The sequence below is a fragment of the Oryzias melastigma genome, linkage group LG24 (assembly GCF_002922805.2).
Source record: "Oryzias melastigma strain HK-1 linkage group LG24, ASM292280v2, whole genome shotgun sequence".
Taxonomy (NCBI): Eukaryota; Metazoa; Chordata; class Actinopteri; order Beloniformes; family Adrianichthyidae; genus Oryzias; species Oryzias melastigma.
In genome coordinates, this window is record NC_050535.1 from 2565125 (window position 1) to 2587870 (window position 22746).

The window sequence follows — 22746 nt, forward strand, 5'->3', positions numbered from 1 at the left end:
GATCTAAACCACCAAAAACCGATTGATTATTTATTTATTTTGTAAGTGACATTGGGATAAGCGGGATAATACCCAACAAAATGAAAATGACATTACCTGAAGTGTATTTTTACAATACTTTACTATATTTTCAATCAGCATCTCAGTTGTCATATTTTTGTTTGGTTTTTTAATCTACATTTCTTGTTATTACACTTGTTTTAAAACATTAACACTGTTTTCTCATTTTATTTATTGATTTTAATCACGGAGTGATTTACTGTTTATTAGCTGTAAATAATTGTTTTCTTAAATTAAATGAATAATGAATTGTATTTTAGTTGCTGTCTAACTTTTCTATCTTATTTATCTCTATCTGTTGCATCGTATCTATATATATATCTAGTGGATCTAACTTATCTTCCGTATCTATCTTGTCTATTTTATCTATATCTAACTTATCTGTCTTATCTATTTCAAACGTATCTATTTTATCTTTCTTTAATTTATCTATCTTATCTATTTCTAACTTGCCTATCTTATCTGAATCTAACTTATCTATCTTCTCTATATCTATCTTATGCATCTGATTATTTAATATATATTTATATTTCTTATCTTGATCTCACGTACCTATCTTATATTTTACTATATTAGCTGTCTTATATTTATCTAGTTTATGTTTATCTAACTTATCTATCATATATTTCTATTTATATCTGATAGTTTCTGTGGAAAAGTTTGTTTCATCATCAACTTTATTTATTTACACAATTTATATTTGAACAAAGCGCTACATTGATCGCTAAAAACAATAAAACAAATGTAATAAATAAGTTTATCAATAATTATAACTATAAATGATTATAAGTTCATTAATTATTCGCTGAGGCGAGTTGACCCTGTTTGGTAAAGACACGGTTGGTGGATTCTTTCTCCCTTCGACCCGGTTCCTCCCAGGATCAGTGGGATCTCCCACGGAGGTTCACTCCCCGCCAAACGTGGGTCTGCGCCGCAGCGGTCAGATCGAGGGCGTCCGGCAGATGCACAGCAACGCCCCTCGCAGCCAGATGGCCACAGAGGGGGACCTGGTGGCCTGGAGCCGCCGGGTGCTGGTCCCTGAGCTGGAGGACGCCCTGATCAGGTAACGGATTCCCCGAGTACAAGCAGGCGGCGTGGGCGGAGCTTAGCGCCCTTACGAGACGATCTGTGCTCGTGTGCAGGAGGCAGGTGAACTGGCGTGAGGCTAAAGGGGAGGAGGAGATCAATGTTTATCAGTCGGAACGGAGGAGACGCACCATCCACTCCCTCCCCAAGGAGAGCAGAGTACGCAGACCGCCGACCACGGCTTCATTTCTGTATGCCGCCGGTCTCACCTTCTGCTCTCACAGGTTCACCCGACGTCAGAGTGCGTCGTGGACGAGGCCAGAAGGAGCCAGGGGAACCACGGCTATCAGACCCGAGCTGCCGCCGAGGAGACGAGCCGCCAGAGCGCCGAGGCGGTGGACGATGACGACAGCGCCTCGGAGGTACAGACGGTCATGGTGCGTTTGATGTTTTTAAACGGCGGTTCTTCAGCCTCTCTGTGACCCAGTTTGATGACTCACATTAGCCTGAGGAGGAAAACAATGAAAGAAGAATAAAATCAGAGGATCTTCTTATAATCGTCTTCATACAAATAAGAAAAATATCATAAAACGATCAGATTCTCCTCCATGTTAGTTTTTGACTCCACCCACTGATTACATCATCGATGCTCGTCAAGGCTGAGTTACTGATTGGGTGACTCGACACTAAACGTTTGCTAAAGTTCAGATATTTGATGCAAAGGAACATGAAGGCCAGTTTACAAACAGCAAAAATGTTTTAAGTCACAATTTTAAAGTCTTAAATTATAGAAAAATGTCAATACTGTTAATAATTAGATAATAAAGTTGTTTATTTATGACTTTAAAAGTATTAAGTTACATTTATGATTTTTTTCTTGAAAATGCCAGTCTTATATGACTTTAAAACATACATTTACAAGAAAAAAGTCAAATTAACAAGAAAAAACCCTAAAATTCTGTTTTTCAGAACAGAAAGTTTTATTAATCTCATACATTTATTAGATTTAAAGTACTACATTTACAAGTTTTAATGTCATATTTACGAGATTTAATGTCATAAATTTAGTACTTTAAGTTTATTACGTCAAATCTCGTAAGATCTAAAGTAGTAAATTTATGAGATTTTAAGTTGTAAATTTTGCTAAATTTAAAATAGTGAATATACAAGATATGTCATATTTATGAGATTTTATATCATATATTAAATCCTAAATTTACGACTTTAAATCTCATAAATTTACTACTTTAGATCTTGAAAATTTACGAGATTTGATGTAATAAACTTAAAGTAGTAAATTTTTAAAGTAGTAGATTTATGACATTAAATCTCGTAAATATGACATTAAAACTAGTAAATGTAGTACTTTAAATCTAATAAATGTATAATATTAATAAATCTTTCTGATAAACAGAACTTTGGGGTTTTTTCTTGTTAATTTTCTTGTTAATTCGACTAATTTGACTTTTTTTCTTGTAAATAAAAACATAAAAACCTTGTATATGTACAAGATTTAAAGTAGTAAATTTATGAGGTTTAATGTCCTATTTATGAAATTTAATATTGTATATTTACGAGGTTTAAGTTGTCAATTTACGATTTTAAATCTCATAAATTTAGGACATCAAATCTTATAAATTTATAAGAGTAAAAGCAGTTAATTAATGAGATTTAATGTCATATATTTACGAGATTTTAAGACAAGAATTTGCGACATTTAAAGTAGTAAATTTACGACATTTAATGTTTTAATTCGTAAATATACAATTTTAAATCTCATAAAAATTTACAAGATTTAAAGTAGTAAATTTATGAGATTTAATGTCAGATATTTATAAGATTTTAAGCCAAAAATATACAACTTTAAATCTAAAAAACATCAAATCTCGTAAATTTACAAGATTTAATGTAATTTAATTACGAGATTTTAAGTCTTAAATTTATTAGATTTGAAGTAGTAAATTTATGAAATTTAATGTCATAAATTTAGGAAATTTTCTGTCATAAATGTACTATTTTAAATCTTGTAAATCGAAAATTTACAAGATTCAATGTTGTGTATTTATGAATTATTCATTTTTTATTTTAAATATAAATTCACAAGATTGGATTTTGTAAGTTTGTGAGATTTAAAGTCGTAAATTTGTGATATTTAATATCATATCTTAACGAAATTATAAACTGTAAATTTACAAGATGTAATGGTGTATATTTATGAAATTTTAAGTTGTAAATTTACTACTTTACATGAATTCTTGTAAATTTACGAGATTTAAAGTAGTATATTTGTGAGATTTATTATCATAAATCTACTAGATTTTAAGTCATAAATTTACATCTTTAAATCTCATTTTAGTTTTCTTTTTTATTTAGTAGCTCTAATACATTGTCAGAATTTTAAACTTTGTAAACATTGTGCGAATATTTTACCACCCGTCAGAATTTTTGCCACGCCGCCCAAAAATGCTCTGCTGCTTGACCGCCGCGCCTGACGCTCTAAACGCGCCGCAGGACCTCATGTTGCGTCTGTACGTCAGCATAAGATTGAATCTGGAGAATCTCGTTTGGTGTAGAAGTATCTTTAAAAGCTGGTTCTTCTTAATGTTTATTCACATTTATTGTAGTATTTTATCTACACATATGTAAAGCCGTGGAAACCGAGAGGCTTTGAAAGCAACAGGAAGTTGCATCATCATAGTTTTCCAAAATAAAACCAGATAATTGAGTCCCATGTATTTTGAGATATTCTATCTGCAAATATCTGATCACTCCCATTCATCAGATTTTTTTGGATCAGGCTTCTGAATCATCAAGAGAACTGCATTGTGGGTACTTTTCTTCATTTTTCTCAAGAATTCCTCCTGCTTTCAGGGAGACGTGGAGGTGCGGCAAGTCAACGGTCACTCCTCAGAGGAGGAGAAGGAGGAGGAGGAGAAGGAGCCCTGGCCAGACGACCACAGCAGTTCAAGGTAAGGTTCCCGCTCTCGCCAGGCGCTCCTCCGGACACCAACAAACCCCCGCCGTCCTGCTTCTGCAGCGACTACTCCAGCGATTACTCCGACTGGACGGCAGACGCAGGGATCAACCTGGAGCCGCCCAAGAAGAGCGTGAAGGTGAAGAAGAAGAGCAGCGGCTCCGAGGAGGATGGAGAGAAGAAGAGGGAGGGGAAGAAGGAGAAAAAGAAGGACAAAACAGACAAAGACAGCGCCATACCAAAGAAGAAGCAGCCAAAGGAGAAGAGGAAGGTTCGTGAAATGGGAGTTTTGTTCATTTAAGAAGCTTTAAAATCATTGAAAGAGCCGATTCATCCCTTCCAGAGGGCGGAGCTTCAGGAACAAGGGCTGACTCTGGAGGAGTGGCTTCCCTCCGCTTGGATCACAGACACGGAGCCGCGGAGGTGTCCGTACATCCCCCAGATGGGAGATGAGGTTCTCTCCCGTTTTTATGAAACGTTTGCCGTTCGAAGCAGAAAAATGACCCTGAAGCCGGCGTTTGTTTTCCGTTCAGGTGTACTACTTCCGGCAGGGCCACGAGGCCTACGTGGAAATGGCCAAACAGAAAAAAATTTACAGCATCAATCCTAAGAAACAACCGTGGCATAAGATGGAGCTGCGGGTGAGAAACGCCGCTGACTTCATTTAAAATAGACTCTTACAGTCCAGTTTGGACGGGAAACGTTCACGTTTTCGGATCCCTCTGTTCCCGTTCAGGAGCAGGAGCTGATGAAGATCGTCGGCATCAAATACGAGGTGGGTCTGCCCACGCTGTGCTGTCTGAAGTTGGCGTTTCTGGATCCGGACACCGGGAGGCTCACCGGAGGATCCTTCTCTATGAAGTAAGACGCTAAAATCATAAGCTAATTTAAATATTTAGTCGTTAGTTCTTATATTTAAATTTTAACTTGTATGATAACTAAGGTTTCCATCTATTTTTAAAGCACTCCCAGTGTTTTTTTAGCCAAAAATGATGCTGAACGAGCACCACTTCGATAATTTAATTGTCATCAATGGTTAAAAAACACCAGTAATTAGCTCTGTTTTAATTTTAAATAGTTAGATTTATTCATTTCTGGCTAAAAAGCATCACAAATGTTTAAAAATAAAATGTTTTTTTCTTTCATTGCCAACATTACACTACCTACCACTAGATTTGCTCCATTAAGATGATTCTATGCGACACAGGAAGTCTTTTATTTTGAAAGGAAGTCTTGTGAACCTGTGTTAAAAACTATAAACGTTAATATTTGGGGGGAAAAAAAATCTCTTTTCTCCTAAAGTTTGTTTTATTTATGCCAAAAAAAAATAATAGTTTATTTTTATTTCTCACAACAATAACATAAACACAAACTCTTATTTTTCTGGGAAACACAGCTCAGCTTTTCGTCAAGTGAGGTCATATTTTTGGTAACTTCTTGAACGGCTTGGCGGTGGGCGGGGTCCAGAATGCTCGCAGGCTTGCTTACAATTTTGTTTTTTCTGGGTGGCATGATATTAACGCGGCTCAGAAAATGTTATTTTGCCTGCCAAAAAACATTTGAGAAAAAGGTAGTGGCAAAAAGTACTAAAACGAATTATTGACATATTGGTTCTGGAGCGGTTCTTGCCCCTCAGTCTCGATTCATTTTGTTAATTTAATTCAGGAAAATTTGCTGCATCAAGAGGATCTTATCTGAAACGAGGTGTATTTTATTTTGAAATGAACTTTTATTTCCTGCTGTCAAAAATAAAATAATATAAATATAATTCAACTGTTTTAAATTTTAAAAGTTACATCCTGTATTTTTTTCTAAACAATGAGGTTTTGGTTTCATAGGAAACTGGACCAAATTGATCTTTTATTTTGAAAGGAACTTGTATTTCGTGTTGTAAAAAATAATATAATTTATTATAACTCATATTATAAATTTTAAAAGCTACATCTTGTATTTATCTAATAGGAGAGGTTTTGGTTGGTAAAAACTGGATCAAATGGATCTTTTATTTTGAAAGGAGTTTGTATTTCCTGCTGTCTAAAATAATTCAATATAAATACAAATGAATGTCTTAGTGGGCACAAAAACATAAAAAAGAGTATTTTCTCTAAACTGTGACGTTTGGGTTCATAAGAAATTAGACCAATTGGATCTTTTATTTTGAAAGGATGCAGACTCCTAGAATAACAAAAGAAAAACTGATTTCCAGTCTAATTTATTCAGCCGCTTGAGGCCTTTTTTCCGCTTCCTGTCTTATCGCAGCGCCGAGGCCGGATTCCTCCGTCGTAATCTCACAGATGGCGGCTTCGCTCCGTCTGAGGCTGCGGTTGAAGGCTAAAAACCGAGTGTGATTTAAATTTTCGCCCTGTGGTTGTTTTCCTGTCAGGTACCACGACATGCCCGATGTCATCGACTTCCTGGTGTTGCGGCAGCAGTTTGACAACACCAAGAGGAGGCAGTGGAGCATCGGTAAGCGCCGCCTGGACGAGCAACCGCAGAGTAAACTCGTTTAATGGTTTGGAGTTTGATTTTGTTGTGTGGACAGGCGACAGGTTTCGGTCGGTGATCGATGACGCCTGGTGGTTCGGGACCATCGAGAGCCAGGAGCCTTACCAGACCCAGTATCCAGACAGCTTGTTCCAGAGCTACAATGTCTGGTCTGTTCAGATTCATTCAAATTTGATCTTAAAATGCTAAAAAATATATAATTTAATGCAATCAATAACAAGAAAATGTGTTTCTTCAGCGTAACTGTTACTATTTGAAATTAGAAACTTTTCTAATGGTAAATACGAAACAGTAGAGTCCTTTTCCGGGTCTAAAAACTCTGATATTGCTCGCCATTGATCGGCGGTTTGGACCGGCGTTCGCTGTTATACGGTCACTGCACCGGTCCGTTTTGGTAAAGATTGGATTAGATTAGAAATGGTTTATTTCAACCAATCAAGAAAAATAATTCATACGCAATATAATCAATCATCAGAAGTTTACATCCATGAAGACTCGTCAAATACAGCATAACTAGACATTAAAAGATTGCCTGAAAGGGAGTGTGAGGAAACGAACTTATATAATCCCACCCCGGCTCGACCGTACCATTTACTTTACGTGTTTCTGTTTCATCATTATCCAGTTCATTACTGAACATCAGATATTTTTATCTGTCCAACATAGATTCAGGTTTTTAAGAATCTTCAAGAAAAATAAATCACATGACTATGTAAGTAGATATAACACTATTTCAGACTCTGTCATTGCATATGCAGATCTATTAGCAAAATTCAGACAAAATGTGCAGATTATTTTTCAGTAGAAAAAATAATTCATATAAATCAAGTATCAAACATCAACCAAAATTACATGTATGCAGATTTATTTTCCATTGGAAGAGTAATTAATGTAAATCAAGTATTATAGGAATGTTTTCTGTTTTTGTTTTAAATAGAAAAATCATTCAAATAAATCAAAAAACACAAATAAAAAACATGTACAGATTATTTTCATCAAAAGTCAATCAAGTATTTCCAATAGAAAAGTCACCAACATGAATCAAGTATCAATAATCAAAGATATGTGAGAGAAAGCAGAGCTAATTTACCTGTCAGTCTTCGTTCCTGTACTCACCTCTGAAAGAACGAGATCTCCAACACAAGCGGCTGAAATGAGTTTCCTCCGGAGGGTGGGCGGGCGCCCCTTAGAGATGGAGAAGCTCGGTCAGCCGGAGAGCCGCCGCTACTCCACATTCAGAGGAGCCGGTTGAGGGCGCTCGGGCATTCAGGACGCCTCCCTGGGGAGGTGTTCTGGACACGTCCCGCTGGATGGAAGTCCCGGGGAAGACCCAGGACATGTGGAGTCTCTAGATCAGGGGGGTCAAAGTCAATCACACAGGGAGCCAAAATCTAAAACACACTTTAGGTCGCGGGCCGAACCGGATAAACATTTATTGAACAAACTAAAACTATATTTTTAAAACTTTAAAACTGTAGCATAATTATGAACTAGATATATAGCATTGTGTGTGATAATGTTAGTGTGAATGCTGTAAGCTGAATTCGGCTGCTGAAGATGATGAAATTGATAGCTAAAAACGCTGAAGCTAATAGCTAAAAATGCTAAAGCTGATTGCTAAAGACGCAGAAGTTGATAGCCAGCTAAAAATATTAGCTAAATGCCAATTTAGCCTAAAAAAAAACACAGGTTAACCAAAAAGGTAGGATGTAGCTCAAAAAATAGCTAAACTTCAAAATACCAAAATACCAATAGATAAAATAAAATAGCAAAATAGCACAAAAAGCTAGCAGAATACCAAATTTTAGAAATTTTAAACCATAACTTATAACATGCTTATAAGTAATAAAAGGCGGGAATATTATTCCAGAATAAACCAATTTAAACCTTAAATAACTTTCAATATTTTACTCTCCATAAAAATATATTTTGTCAAAATTATACAAGTTAGGCATCTTTGCTTCCCCCACGAACCGGTCCCAGATTAGCAGAAGTACATGGATGGATAGGAACAACATATGAACATCCAGAATTATAGAATGAAATCAAAGATCTTATCGTGATTGAAGATTTATGTCAATTTAGCAAACTGAATGCATTCTCCAACAGCCCATCAAGATATAGAACACAAAAAATATTGCATTAAAAAAACACCCAGAATAAAGAAAACTTCTTTATTTTAACATGGAACTGCACGTTTGCAGGAAGTTCTGACAAGTCTCAAAACTCCCCAAATGTAGGCGGATCAGAGCTGGAACAGCTGGAGAAAGTTTCTGGGAAAAAACACAACTCTTCCTCCTACTTAATGACACATTTTACAAAAAATCACCACTGCGTCACTCTTTTAAAGTAGGTGTGTGTACTGGCAAAAGTCTGGAGATACAATAAATATAGTAATAAACTTGTAACAATACGATATGTATCACGATATATTACAAGACAGTACCAGAGACAATATTTAACTTTTTTTTTTAATTATGACTTAATCTTTAATTAATTCATTCATTAATTAAATGTAATATTGCCTTGGCCACATTTTACTTCGATACAAGTATCACCAAATGTAGTACTGCGATATTTAACTGAATCGATACTTTCTTGCACCCCTAATTCAAAACAATGATAAACATGGATTCATGTGGACTCTCCTATTCCTGCAGCTGGGATAACGGAGACACGGAAAAGATGAGTCCGTGGGACATGGAGCCCATCCCCGATGATGGTGGGTATACGGCGAACCCCCCGCGCCGCTCCGTGTTCAAACCGGCCCGCTCTTTACCGTAAACCCTCCTGTCATCCCTCTGCACCCCCTGCAGCCACGTTCCCAGACGAGCTGGGCACCAGCGTCCCGCTGACGGAGGAGGAGCAGAAGGACCTGCTGTACGTCCCGCTGGAGGGGGAGTGGGGCTGCCGGACGCGGGAAGACGAGTGCGAGCGCATCATCAAGGCCATCGACCAGCTCTGCACTCTGGGTATGCGGTCATGAAGACCCTCGAGGGCTTGAGTTCCTGAGCAGAACTCCATGAGCTCATCAGTCTGAGCTCCAGATCGCAGAAACACAACAGAGGCTCACATTTTGGTTAGGTGATGTCATTTTCTAAGAGGTTCTGGCTCACCACACACATAAATGTGGGGCTCCCCCTAGTGGAATCTAATGGAACATTCCTCATTGCTGCTGGAGGAACAATTTCAAACTCTTTATTCCATTTCTGGCATTCAGAATGGCTAGATAATCCTCATTTTTTTTAAATTAAATTGTTTTCTGTAGTTGAAGTTATTCAAGTTATAAACTGACCAATCAGATCTCTTAATAAATGTAGGTGATTGACAGATTTTGTTTAGCCTGCTTCCAAGAAGACTTCCTACAAGCCCTTGGCCATGGAAACGCTACCTACTGATGTCGTCATAGTCGAATAGTCTGTTTTTTTAAGACTTAAGAATGTCGATTAATAAATGAAAAACCCAGAATCTGTGTTTTCCTGAGTTTTTGACCATCACCTTAACTTTTCTCTATTCTCCAATAACTTTATTGTAGAATTATTGTACAGTTTACGTTGTACAGTACTTAAAGAACCCAGACATACAAAAAAGGACAAATAAAATCAAAGAGTGCTGGTGCCTCAAAAACCCACAGGAATAGAAGAATACCTCCCGAACCTTTAAGACATTTTCTAATATAATTTCATACTTGATTCATAATGCAATCATTATGTAAAAATGGGACATTAATGTACAGGTTTCCCTCTGGTTCTGACTTCTGTCCTGTTTGTCCTTCAGACGTGGCGGCACCGTTCGCTTTTCCAGTGGACCTCCAGGCGTACCCGACCTACTGCACCGTCGTGGCTTACATCACCGACCTCAGCACCATCCGCAGTCGGCTGGTCAACCGCTTCTACAGGTACCAAAGCTCAGTGTGCGGCGGGTGGAGTTAGGTCGGTGTTGGACGGGACACATTTCAGTTTTGGTTTCCTTTCAGACGAATCTCCTCGCTGATGTGGGAGGTCCGGTACATAGAACACAACGCCCAGACGTTCAACGAACCGGGATCCTTTATCGTCACCACCGCCAAGTTTGTCTCAGACCTCATGTTGGCGTTCATCAAGTGAGTTATTTATTGATTGAAAAAAGCAAACAATTTAGGACCCATCAGTTTATTAAATTACTTAAAATTATCTTTTTTCTTCTGCAATTTCCCTCCTAAGGGACCAAAACCTGACGGACCTCATGCCTCTGTACAAAACCATGAAGAAGGCCACCTTCTCAGACTCTGAAGATGAGGTCCGCTGGCCGCATACTTTTATGTTTACATCCAGGACAAAGCAGCATCTTCAGCTTACTCGTCTTCTGTTTGCAGGACGATGAAGATGAGGATGAGGATATCAATACTCCAGGAACATCGACTAGAAATCACAAGGTTTTAACAGTCTTAATTATTTCTTCTTACTGCACCACACACTCAAAAACTCACTAAAATTTCAACTAGTACTAAGAAAAAATGAATTTTGGGGCCCCTCCCCCCAAAAATAATGACATCACAGAGGGATAAACCATCAAAAAAATAAATAAAAGAGGTCAAAATCTCTTACATACATTTCAAAAGACACTAACAAAGCCAAAACATGTAGAAGATATCCAAAGGAAGTTTGAAATTATTATGGGATGGCCACAGGACCTACGACTTGGCGACCATTTTGTGGCAAATTCTGAAATTTGGCGATTTTTACATCTTCGCTCAAAGATATTTTTATCTTCATTAAATTTCACAGACTCCACCCGCTTAAGCATACAGCCACAGCCGAAGTTCTGTTAACCTTTGCCCTTAAGAAGAGGCCGCCTTAAACTCCTTGAAGGGATTTTGATCTGTCGCCTACTAACACCTTGAGTGTCATTTAAAAGCTACCTGGGAAAAAAATTTGGTGTAAAAACTTAGTAGATTTCTAACTGATTTTTAGTATGGTGTCCTCGCAAAAGGGGCGTTCCCCTGTTGCTTGCAATGTTTTTTCCCCAGATTATTGAAATGAGACTGAATTGTTGGCTTCAAGCTGAACAAAACGATATATTATACAATATGATTTTTTTAGGAATGTGAGTGGGGTTAATAAAAAACCTCCGTTGCTAAGGAAGTCTCAAAATGTACTTGTGCCGATTTTTCTTAAAATTACATAAATCTGTTAGTCGTTCCTAGACAACCAAAAAATAAGATGGTTGCTATGGAGATAAACCAACAGAAAAGCCACAATTTTAAAAAATGGGGGAGGGGGTAACACCTGTGGACCATACAGATATTTAAAAGACAGCGGGGGAGGGTACCACCTGTGGACCATACAGCAATTTAAAAAAAGAAATAAAACTGGGGGAGGGTAGCACACAACGCTTCCTGCATCTTTAACCGTACTTGTGATTGTTTTGTAGAGCCGTGGACCTTTGCAGCGGCAGCTGAGAACGCGCCCGCCCTCGTACGACCCTCACGCCTGGAAGGGGCGCTGCAAAGAGCTGCTGGACCTCATTTTTCAGTGTGAAGACTCTGAACCGTTCAGAGAACCGGTGGATCTGCAGGAGTACCCGGTACTTATGGGATAAACTCACTTAAAGCGCGTGGAGGTTGTGATCACAGTCTTCTGATTGCCGGATGCCTCTCTTTTCTTTTCATAAGGACTACCTGCAAATCGTGGACTCCCCCATGGACTTTGGCACCGTTCTTAGTAATCTGACAGAGGGGAAGTACAAGTCTCCCATTGAACTCTGCAAAGACGTGCGGCTCATTTTTAGTAATTCCAAAGCTTACACTCCCAGCAAGAAGTCCCGGGTGAGAGCCCCAAACTTCCTGTCTCACATTTTCTCCTTCTTTCTTTGACTTTTTTTAACCATTTTTGTTCTCGTCTGCAGATTTACAGCATGAGTCTGAGGCTTTCTGCCCTGTTTGAGGAGCACGTCAGCTCCATCCTGGATGACTATAAAGCCATTCACGGTTTGACCAACAGACTGACCCGACAGGGCTCGGACAAACAGAGGCGACACGCCGCGGACAGACAAACGCGGCACGCCATGAAGAGGAGGAGGAGGCGGAGCGACTCCCCAACCAGCAGCAATGCATCCAGGTAGCAAGAGGAGGATTATCTTTAGATTCATAAATGTAGGAAAAATTCTCATTTGTGTCCCATTTTTGCCTGAAGTCCAGAGAGGAAAAGACGTGTATCGTCCCGTGTGAATGGAAAGAGAGAGCCGACGCCGCCTCCGCCACGGCCGCCGTTCCTGAGGCAGAGCGTCACTCCCAAACAGCCGCCCCAGCTGGTCAACGGGAAAGCAGAGGCGGGAACTCCAGGGCGGACTCGGAGCGCTGCGCGGCATTTATCACACTCCTCGCCTTCATCAGAAAACATCACAAACAGCACCCCGAACCCACCAGGTAACTCCGGTCTACGGAAGCCGAAAACGGCCTTCTCTACTTTATTTTACTTCTCGTGATAATGTGATCCACTATCTCATTATCACAATAAAACAAATTTAATTATGAGAAAACAAACCACAAAATAAGGAGACTTAAAACAGGTAAAGTCTCTGCATCTCAGTGTGGGAAAGGGAGAGAGGGACAACAGGAGATTCTCTTCACTACGCAGAAATTTGTTTTCTCGTGATAAAGAGATAGTGGATCTCATTATCACGAGAAAGCAAATTTTATCATGAGAAAACAAACCGCAAAATAAAGACACTTAAAACAGGTAAAGTCTCAGTGCAGAAAAGAGAGGGACGCTACAGTATATTCTTCATCATGAAGAAATTCGTTTTCTCATGATAATGAGACCTGCTATCTCATTATCATGATAGAACGAGTATTATCACGAGAAAACAAAACACAAACTAAAGAGACTTACAACAGGTAAAGTCTTGGATTCTCCATACGGAAAAGAGGGGGACGCTATAGTATATTCTTCATCCCGAAGAAATTCGTTCTCTCCTGTTACTGAGATAGTGGATCTCATTATCACGAGAAAACGATCAAAAAAATTTTTTTTTTTATTTTTGTCAATTAATGCAATTGTAAAAGTATCATCAGAGTGTTCTAGTTTTTCCTTCATTCACAGTCTGTTTTTTCTGTTCTCAGAGTCGTCTCGTTTGCTGCGAGCTCATAACTCCTCCTCAGCGTCTGCACCAACCGCCCCCGAGAAGGTGGCGCCCTCGCCCCCCGCAGAGAGCAGCAGTGGCAGCACCCGTCGGAAACTGCGGACGCCCGTGCGACACACGCCCGGTGAGTGATTGGGATGAGATTTTTGACGATTCACCGTTCCTCCCTCTGTAGCTAATGTTGGACTTTCCGCCCCCCAGCATCGCCCAGCAGCCCCCCGCCTCAAAGCAAGGTCCATCTGAACGGCCACAGCAGCCACGTGACTCTTGGCGTTGGCAGAAGGGGGCGCAAGTCCAGGACGGAGTCTCCTGTGAGTCCTCCGGAGATCCCAGCTCCGGCGAGTCCTTCGAGACCCCGCGGTCGCCCCCCGGGGAAGAAGAGAGGCCGAAAGAGCAAGCAGGAGCTAGAGGAGATGACGAAGGGCGGCAACCGACGGAGCTCGACTCCTGATGAGGAGCTCAACCATTCCACGGGCGACGAAGGAGAAACGTCGCCCGCGCGGGATACGCCAGCGCCGTCGGAAAGTGGCGCGACGCCAAGAAGACGAGGTCGGCCCCGAGCTGTCAGAACTGAGGAATCGGCTCCTCCTGCCGAATCGCCCGAGCCGTCACCGCTGAGGAGAAGCAGCAGGAGAGCCAACGAGGAGGTCACGCCCCCTCAAAGCTCCAATCAGAAGGAGCCTCCGAAGGAGGAGGCGGGAGAGACGGCAGTAGGGTCCATGCGCACGCGCAACCAGGGACGGCGGTCGGCGTGGTACATGGAGGAGGACTCCGAGGAGGAGCAGAGGCAGCTGCTGTTCGAGGACTCCTCGATAACCTTTGGCACCTCCTCAAAGGGGCGTGTCCGCAAACTGACAGAGAAGGCCAAAGCCAACCTTATAGGCTGGTAGCGAACGGCTGGCGAGGAGCGGAGCCTCCTCTTTTAGGTGTCGTGTGGAGAGAAGCTGCCAAGAGAAATGCAGTGGCTGGTCCGGTCCGGTTCTTGACCCCGCCCCCTTACCCAGAAAGCACATCCATCGAGGCGCGCTCCTTCCTACATTATTGATCCATGTTGGATCCTGCAGGAACGCCGAGCATGTCGGCGATGGTGCGGCTCCCTCCTGTTCCGGCGGAGATGGACCGTCCGTCCGTCAGAGCTCCGCCTCCGTTGGTCCTGCTTCTTTCATTTTTTACAAAAAAACAAAAAACAAAAACCACACAGCTTTTTCTAAGATTTGTACGTGTTCTGGAAGTCTTACCCATCGGCTGCCCCGAGCGTGTCTGTCCGTCTGCGCTACGATACCAAATGGTGTACGTTTGTCGGTACTGTAGACTTTGTTTACGTGTTTGTGAGCGATTTGCATGAACAATAGGCGAGAAGAAGCATCTGTTTTTTTAATTTCCTTGCCTGAAGGAGGAAACAAGAGGATGCATGGGTGAAAGGAGCCGCTGATCGGTGCGTCCACAACATTAGCAATACCTTGTGCCTTTATGTTAATAAGTGTGCGTGTGCGGCGCCCTGCTCGGATGTGACGGAGTGTTTATAAGTATCAGAAAGTGTATTTATAGCAGCTGGAAAAAACAATTTGTTGTAAATTATTCCCAACCCAAGATTGAGTCTATCCCTGAAGGTACAAAACGATTGGGGCGCGGTTGGGGCGCCATGGTGGCAAGGTTGGGGCGCACTTCCCATCAAACCCCTCCACACAGTGCCGTTTTTGGGAGAAACGATGAATTTTGAAAAGAAAAAAAAGAGTTTTTTCAATAGTGGCTATGTTTTTACAGTACGCACACCTGACTTGCATGTTCTCGCACTTTCTGAGGTCTGAAGGAAACGTGGAACGGAGAGGAAATTGGAGTCTTATACACACCTTCCTGATTGTGTGCCTTCACTTCTTTTCCCCCTTTTGAACTTCTTCGGTTTAGTTCTGGTTCCAGAGGATTGGACTTTTTAAAGACTTTAAGGACCCCGCCATGATTTTAGAGCCAGTAAATGTTGCTGGAGAGAACTGGATGGTAGCATCTCAGTGGCTAAGCTCATCTGACTGTGGGATCATCGTTGGTGTCGATCTGCCAAACTCTGTCTGTAGGCACTGAAGTTTTAGAACGCGGCTTTTGAATGTATATTTTCCTTGAAACCTTTTCCATCGTGATGTTGTTTCCATAACGTCTTTCCTGTTTTGGTCTCCTGTCAAATTATTATTTTTTTTATTGGTAGCTTGATTTTGTGGATTTGTGTTTTATACTCAGCCGCACATATTCACCAAACTTGGTTTTATTAAATGTATGTAAAGAGTTTTTATCCAAAATGGCCTAAAATACTGACTTCTTCCCTTTGAGAGTGACCGAAGTGAAAGTACTTTTTATTATTTTGGAGTATCTACCCTTCAGAGAATATATTCTACGGTTCATGCTACGGTCACAAGTACAAGTGGGAGGCATCGACAGAATTTCTGTCTGTCTGTGGCCCAGTTTGAGCATTAACCAGAGAGGGGGGACAATAAAAATAAACTAGAGAATCTTTTTATTATTGTCTTGATAAAAACCAGAAAACCATCATAAACCATGAAGCTGGAAAAATCCCGCGTGCTACAACGGTACCCATGGCGGTTCTCTGGAAAACTGGCCTGTTAACCACCGGCAGGCAAGCATAGCGATTGCGGTAGCGTGGACAGTAGACCTTGCTAGTTCTGACGGGCGCCAATTGCTATTAGCCCTGCCAGAGCCTGGGCAACAGAGCTCGCTAAGCTGTCTACAGGGCGGCTAGCTAGCATAGTCGCTGATCCAGCTGCTTGGGCTCCATGACAGGCTGGCGATCTGTTCAGGGTGTATTCCACCTTCACCCAACAATAACTGGGAGAGTCTCCGGCAACCCCGCTGCCCCCGCGGGTTAAGAAAATGTATGGAAGTTCAGGACCAAAACCTTCGCATTGAGCGGCCATCTTGAGTACATTTTTTTACTCTTTGGTTGTGTCCAAATTTCCTCTCTAACCCCTAACTACTAAAAAAACTATATAGTGTGGGACTATATAGGGCCCTGGGTTTTAAAGGTAATTCAGACACGATGATCACTCTTTTCTTTTTCTAAACGCCGTATATGACATTATCGATTTCACGAAGTAAAAATCAAATAAATATGAGCTTTTCACAACGTTTATTTATAACTCCACTGTGTTCTGATGGTGAAAATGTGGATGGTTTATTCAGAAATTGCATTTAAACATGTTTATTTGTTCGAAATTGCTCGACCGCAATGCATTGCGGTCTATATTCGCTAATCTAGTGAGCATCGATGCACGCTAGTTTTTCGCAAGATGGCGAACGCACTATATTGTGGGTAGGGAGAGAATTCGGACACAACCTTTGATTGAGCCACTGAAAACGTCACGTGCTCAAAGCTGAGTCCCTGATTGGTTGCCGGGCCTGACGCCCGAACCGCACTGCAAGACCTCAGACCGCGTCTTTACATTGACTTAACATTGAAATTTGGCGCTCAAATTTGTCCAATTTGAATTTTTTCTTAAAAACGTCCCGTCATCGTGCGGCACGTAAAAACCCAACTCCCTACAAATATTACCACGTGGCTAATTGCTGAATTTGCTGAAAACTTGCCGCATGGTGGCATTTTTCCATTCGTAACCGTAGCATGATACCGTGTTGTTTTCAAGTGTTCACTCCTGGGTTTCATTGACGACTTTCTAAATTCTTCCTAATTTTTGAATCGATGTTTATGCAGAACATTTGCACCGACCTGAACAACAAGCCCACCTCTCGTCAATTGGAGGATGGAGGGATCATTTGTGGCAAAGGGCACCTTTTTAGTGTCTGGTGTTTTTTTCCCATCCATATCGTCAACAGTTCCTCGCAGTCTGAGAGGACGCCGTGAAGGTGGAACCATGGGCTCCGTCTTTTTTTAGTTTGATTAAAAAGATGGGGTGTTGAGACAAGAGACTGGGGGAGTCAGTTTTATTTGGGCAGCGACTGGTGAGGCTGTCTTTGTTAGTTTGGATACTTTTTTTTATATCAATGAATTCAAGAAAAGAATCCTAAAACTAGAATGTATGTGTAGGGAGTACTGCTGTCCTGTTAGTTCATACCGATATTTTAAGTAAATAAACAGTTGTGTTTCCATATCTACTTTAATTCACTGTCACTTTTTTGTGTTCTTGTGTCGTAACAAGTTGAGAACTGGACTGAGTGACCCCTCCCCCGCTGGCGTTCCAAACAGGATGTACCCGAGAACCAAGTAGCAATATTTTTCAGAATAACTATTCTTGCTTCAAGATCCTTTTCATAATTTTCTGTAGTTCAAGTTGTAAACTGACCAATCAGATGTCTCAATGAAAGTAGGTGGAGCCTGCTGGCCGCCACGTCCAGCATTCAAAACGTTTGACAGACTTCCTGTAGCTAGGGTAAAGGATGTGGACTTTAAACAAGCTCACTCCTGATTGGCACTGGAGTGGTTTCCATAGAAACCTTAACTTAGACCCCTGACTATCTGAGAAATTGACCTGGTTAGTGCGACGATGACGGCTTTAACAAACTTAATTCAATTGAGTTGCCAATTTTTCTCCGATATGGTCGTCGCCACGTTACAGCCCGACGACATCAGTGATTGGTTTAAGTCGTCGATTCAGTAACAACAAATCTAGCCAATCAGGAGTGAGCTTGTTGGAAAGCCACACCCCTACCTTATTGGTCAGTTTATAACTACAACTACCAGAGTTACTGAAAAATATGAAAAAAATAATTTGGATTAGCAAGAAGATCTTAAAAAATGTATCAGATCAAGAATGTTAATTCTGACCAAAAGAATGAGTAACAGCTGCTTGTTTCTCCATAGAAGCCTACAGGATTTTATTGGTACGTCCTGTTTGCAACGCCAGAATGGGAGGAGACACTCAGTCCAGTTCTCATGTACAGTCAGAGACTCGGACTGACTTGATCCAATCACTGCTTATGGCAAACACTATTCTGTAGTCCAGTATACTCTGTCTCCCAAAAACTGCGACTAAATTGACTTGATTTATTTACTTTGGTCCAATTTCCTTTTTCCTCAACTTTACGGAACAGAATGCAAATACACAACATAACTTCAGACAGAAGTTGGCATTACTTCCTTTCAAAATAAAAGACATCCTGTACTACATAAAGTAGGATCATCTCAATACAGGAAATCTAGTATAGTAGTATGTCTGACCTCCCTCAGTACTCCCTGACTAATAAATAAAACTATATAGTGGGGGACCATCTAATTACTTTTTTTAAATTGATCTCCTGAAGTAAAAACCTAATAAATGTAATGAAACTTGAATGATTCATTAAAAGATCAAGAACTGAAATACATTTACAGGAAAAATCGTGCAAATGCAATGCATTGTGGTCTATTTTCGCCAGTCTAGTGAGCATTGATGTGCACTGGTTTTTTGGAGGGACTTCTGGGAAATTTCTAGGGTACTCGACTTTGGAATTGTAGATTGGGACACCGTGAAACATTTCAAATGCCCTCTATAGTGCCCTAAGTATTTAATATTGATTTAACACTTATATTGTGTTTGGGTCAAAATTGACCCATTTTCACTCTTGAAAACGGGTCAATTTTGACCCAATTAAAAAATCTGATTATTTTATTGTAATTAGTCAGAAATGTGCAAATCCAATTAACTAAAATTAAATCAGAGCTAATCAAGTTTAGTTTTTGCTCTTAATATATATATATTTTTTTTCAAAAATAAACAATCTGCCTTATAATCTGGTTAATTTTGGTTTGATTGATTTGTCCTTCAACTGTTTGTGAGAAAATTGATTTTTTTTTTTTAAGTTATTAAAATTCAAACTTTTTTTTTTTTAACCAGTTGGAGGGGTCCCACAGGTTTTAACAGTTGCAGACTCCTGTCTTATACCGTTACAAAGGAAGTGCGCCCTCTGGCGTCGCTGCGGTGAAGTTCACTTCCTCTCCGGTCTGACCTCATCGGTTCTTCCTGACGTGGCGGGCCGCTAAAGGTTCAGTTCTTCCCCGTGGGCCGCTTCGATTGGGCGCCCACTTTTTTTGACAACTTTCCCGAAAAAATGTAAATACACAGGTGGCCGCCGCCGAAAGGTTTTCATGCAAATAAAGCAGAAGCGAAACCGAGTTTCCGGTTTCAAGGCGCCGCCAAAGTTCAGAGGCAATGTTGGAGTGGAGACCGGAGGAGGTAAGGGGCAGGTATGATCGACAGCTGTCATCCACGTGCGTGTTTGTGACTTTTCCTCGTGCGGATGCACCCGCACCTGTCCCGCCTGCGCAGACATGCCGCAGCTGAGTGCCGCCGCCGCGCTGCAGATCGCGCTGCTGCTGTCCGCCGTGCCCGCGCAGTACTACCTTGGCAGGTGGAGCGGCTCCACGGCGGCGAGGCGCTACCACGCGACCGCACGGTGAGACCTCCGCGCGGGGGGACTATCCTCTTTCAAAATCTGACTTCAAACAAGTGATATAAACATGTTTAATAAAACTTTGATAATTTACTGTTTTTGTAGAAATTAAACATTAGTTTTACTTTCAGTTTTATTTATTTTAATGGCTTTTAAGGCTAAAAATCCACCAGTACATGCAACAAATGTCCATCATTTTCCTCATTTTGCTCCAAATCTCATCACATTTAATCATGAGATCATTATTTATGATGGTGGATAGATTACTTCGCATATGGAAGGAATGGAGATCCTCCTACCTGAACGGAACTGCATGGGTGGACTGGACAAATGAACAGATATCGAAGCTCAGGTGAGCGTTCCTTGAGGAATTTTTTTTGGTAATCTGAAAAAACAAAATACTTACCTGCCCTCACAGGCTGAGGGGCTTTACCTCTGACATCCTGGTCAGAAGTACACTTGTTTTCAAAATAACAGCTTTTCTGTTTGTTTAACTCCATAGCAACCATTTCATATTTTGGTCGTCTTTGGATGACAAACCAGTCTAGTAATTTTTAGAACAATCGGCAAAAGTAAATTTTGGGATTTCCTTAGCAACAGGGGCTTTTTGCTCACCACGCCCACATTCTGAATATGTTTTTATCGTGTGCTATATTGTTTTATTCAGCTTGGGCAAACAACTCATACATACAATTTTCACAATATTCTGGTATAAAATGTGTGAGCAACAGGGAAATCCCACTTTTACGCGCTTGCTACAGTAATTTAAATTCAAGATGGTGGCCTCTTATCGAGGTCAAAGGTCAACAAAGCTTTGCTTGTGGTTGGAGCTTTAACCGAATGGCAAGTGTATGAAATTTTGTAAAGATTACTTGCACAAATGTTTACTATTTCCCATATTGCGCAAAAATGTAAATATTGCCAATTTTGGACTTTGTGGCAAAATGGCCACCAAGCTGTAGGTCCTGAGGTCATCCCATAATATTATCGCAACTTCCTTTAGATATCGCCAACATATGTGTTTTAGTTGGATAAAAAAAATGTTTTTTTTTGAGCCCCTGAGAATTTATTTTTACGTTTTCTTTATCTGTGATGTCATCCGGGGTGATGTCATCACAGATTGGGGGAGGGTCGTTTCCTGTATCCTAAATTCATTTTTACAGTTTTTCTTTGAAGAACAGCGGCTTATGACCACAACCTGATGTTTCCACAGGAGCCTGGTCGGTCTGGAGCAGGAAGATCCGGAGTCGCCGGCTTCTCCTCCGCTGGAGTCAATGCTTATCGACAACGATCAGGGATTCTTTGGAGGTTTGGAAACACTAAACATCCGATGAAAAAAATGAAACGTTTGTTTTCTGTGAAAACGTGAGGATGGAAACACGTCTCCACAGCCTCGAAGGCGGTGCGCAGCCCTCGCCCGCCGTACGTGTTCCTGCGCGTCGGCGAGGTGGTGATGGAGAGGAGGGGCCACATGGTGGGGGTGGTGGTGAGCTGGGACCCGGAACTCCGAGCTCCACCCGAGTGGACCGACAGAATGCTTTCAGACCCTGAGGTTGGCAACGTTTTCATTTATTATATTGAAAATTTTACTATTCAAAAACACATTTGTGTTATTTTATGATGAAAATGTATAAACAAAAATAGTTTAAACAATAAATGGAAATTTCTGAATTTATTTTTTTAGAAGTTTAGATATAAAAAACCCAGTTCATGTTTAAATTTTTAAACTTTATTTAAAATGACATTTCTTACTAACAGCAAAACAAATTGTAACTGTAAAAAACAAGCATAAAAAACAAAATCATGACATTTTCTTTAGAAATCACTCATATCTAATTACTAAAACATGAAAAAAAGATTAAAGGTTCAAACACATAATGTATAAAAACTTTATTTAAAATTAAAATGACATTTATTGAAAACAGCAAAAAAAAAAAAAACAATTCTAACTGTAAACAAAGACAAAAAAAATTTAAAAAATGATGAATTTCCTGTAGAAATCACTCATTTAATAACTTAAACATGAAAAAAAAATCAATGGTCCAAACACACGATGTATTAAACTTTATTTAAAAGGACATTTCCTGAAAACAACAAAACAAACTAAATTCTAACTGTAAAAAAAAATGACAAAAAAGTACAAAATTAGGACATTTCCTGTAGAAATAAATTATATTTAATTACTTAGACGAGAAAAAAAAATAATGGTCCAAACACAAAGTATTATCACTTAAAACCTCTTTACAGTTTAAAGGCCTCGTGCAGTGGCAATTTTTTTTTAATTTAGAAAGTCAATGGAACTTGGAAAACAAATCTGATAAAAATATTCACTTAAAATGATCCAGCGCGATTTTATTGATCATTTTATGGTCGTGCATAGCTTTAAATTTGGGCGATAGGTGGTGATGGGCGGGGGCTGCGCGTGACGTCACTTCAGGGATCCCAGAGTGTAAACAACAATGGCGGACGGTTTGAGAAGCGACGTAGACCACGATTTAGCGGATATTTCTTTGGATGAAGGTGATGAGCCTTCATCAAACACGGGAATTTTAACGACACAGGGTTTTGAGGGTGTACAGCCCTACCAGTTTGAACCGGAGGTTTCCTCATCTCAGGACCGGGGTGGGCTCAAAGCCTCCCCCTGACCGGGGAGCGCCCCTCTCCTTTAT

General features: G+C 40.5%; 2 protein-coding genes across 4 annotated transcripts in view; both read left to right on the forward strand.

Moving 5' to 3' along the window:
- Positions 1-16185, forward strand: part of LOC112157748 (pleckstrin homology domain interacting protein) — a 33875-nt gene extending 17690 nt beyond the window's left edge. The window contains exons 19-40 of one of the 3 annotated variants that reach the window (XM_024290711.2): positions 940-1123; positions 1203-1305; positions 1371-1508; positions 3958-4055; positions 4124-4331; positions 4404-4514; positions 4594-4701; positions 4797-4921; positions 6444-6526; positions 6603-6714; positions 9226-9287; positions 9370-9537; positions 10343-10463; positions 10542-10667; positions 10768-10843; positions 10920-10979; positions 11978-12130; positions 12219-12371; positions 12452-12663; positions 12739-12971; positions 13668-13811; positions 13889-16185. In XM_024290711.2, the coding sequence (XP_024146479.1) occupies positions 940-1123; positions 1203-1305; positions 1371-1508; positions 3958-4055; positions 4124-4331; positions 4404-4514; positions 4594-4701; positions 4797-4921; positions 6444-6526; positions 6603-6714; positions 9226-9287; positions 9370-9537; positions 10343-10463; positions 10542-10667; positions 10768-10843; positions 10920-10979; positions 11978-12130; positions 12219-12371; positions 12452-12663; positions 12739-12971; positions 13668-13811; positions 13889-14577 (3467 nt within the window). In that variant the 3' untranslated portion in view covers positions 14578-16185. Of the gene's footprint in view, positions 1-939; positions 1124-1202; positions 1306-1370; positions 1524-3957; positions 4056-4123; positions 4332-4403; positions 4515-4593; positions 4702-4796; positions 4922-6443; positions 6527-6602; positions 6715-9225; positions 9288-9369; positions 9538-10342; positions 10464-10541; positions 10668-10767; positions 10844-10919; positions 10980-11977; positions 12131-12218; positions 12372-12451; positions 12664-12738; positions 12972-13667; positions 13812-13888 lie in introns of all 3 variants that reach the window. The other 2 variants (XM_024290709.2, XM_024290710.2) reach the window with 2 other exon arrangements.
- A 3308-nt stretch (positions 16186-19493) lies between these two features.
- Positions 19494-22746, forward strand: part of si:dkey-261l7.2 — a 4850-nt gene continuing 1597 nt past the window's right edge. The window contains exons 1-5 of the mRNA XM_024290708.2: positions 19494-19860; positions 19954-20080; positions 20340-20429; positions 21291-21385; positions 21469-21629. Of these exons, the coding sequence (XP_024146476.1) occupies positions 19773-19860; positions 19954-20080; positions 20340-20429; positions 21291-21385; positions 21469-21629 (561 nt within the window). The 5' untranslated portion in view covers positions 19494-19772. The remainder of the gene's footprint in view (positions 19861-19953; positions 20081-20339; positions 20430-21290; positions 21386-21468; positions 21630-22746) is intronic.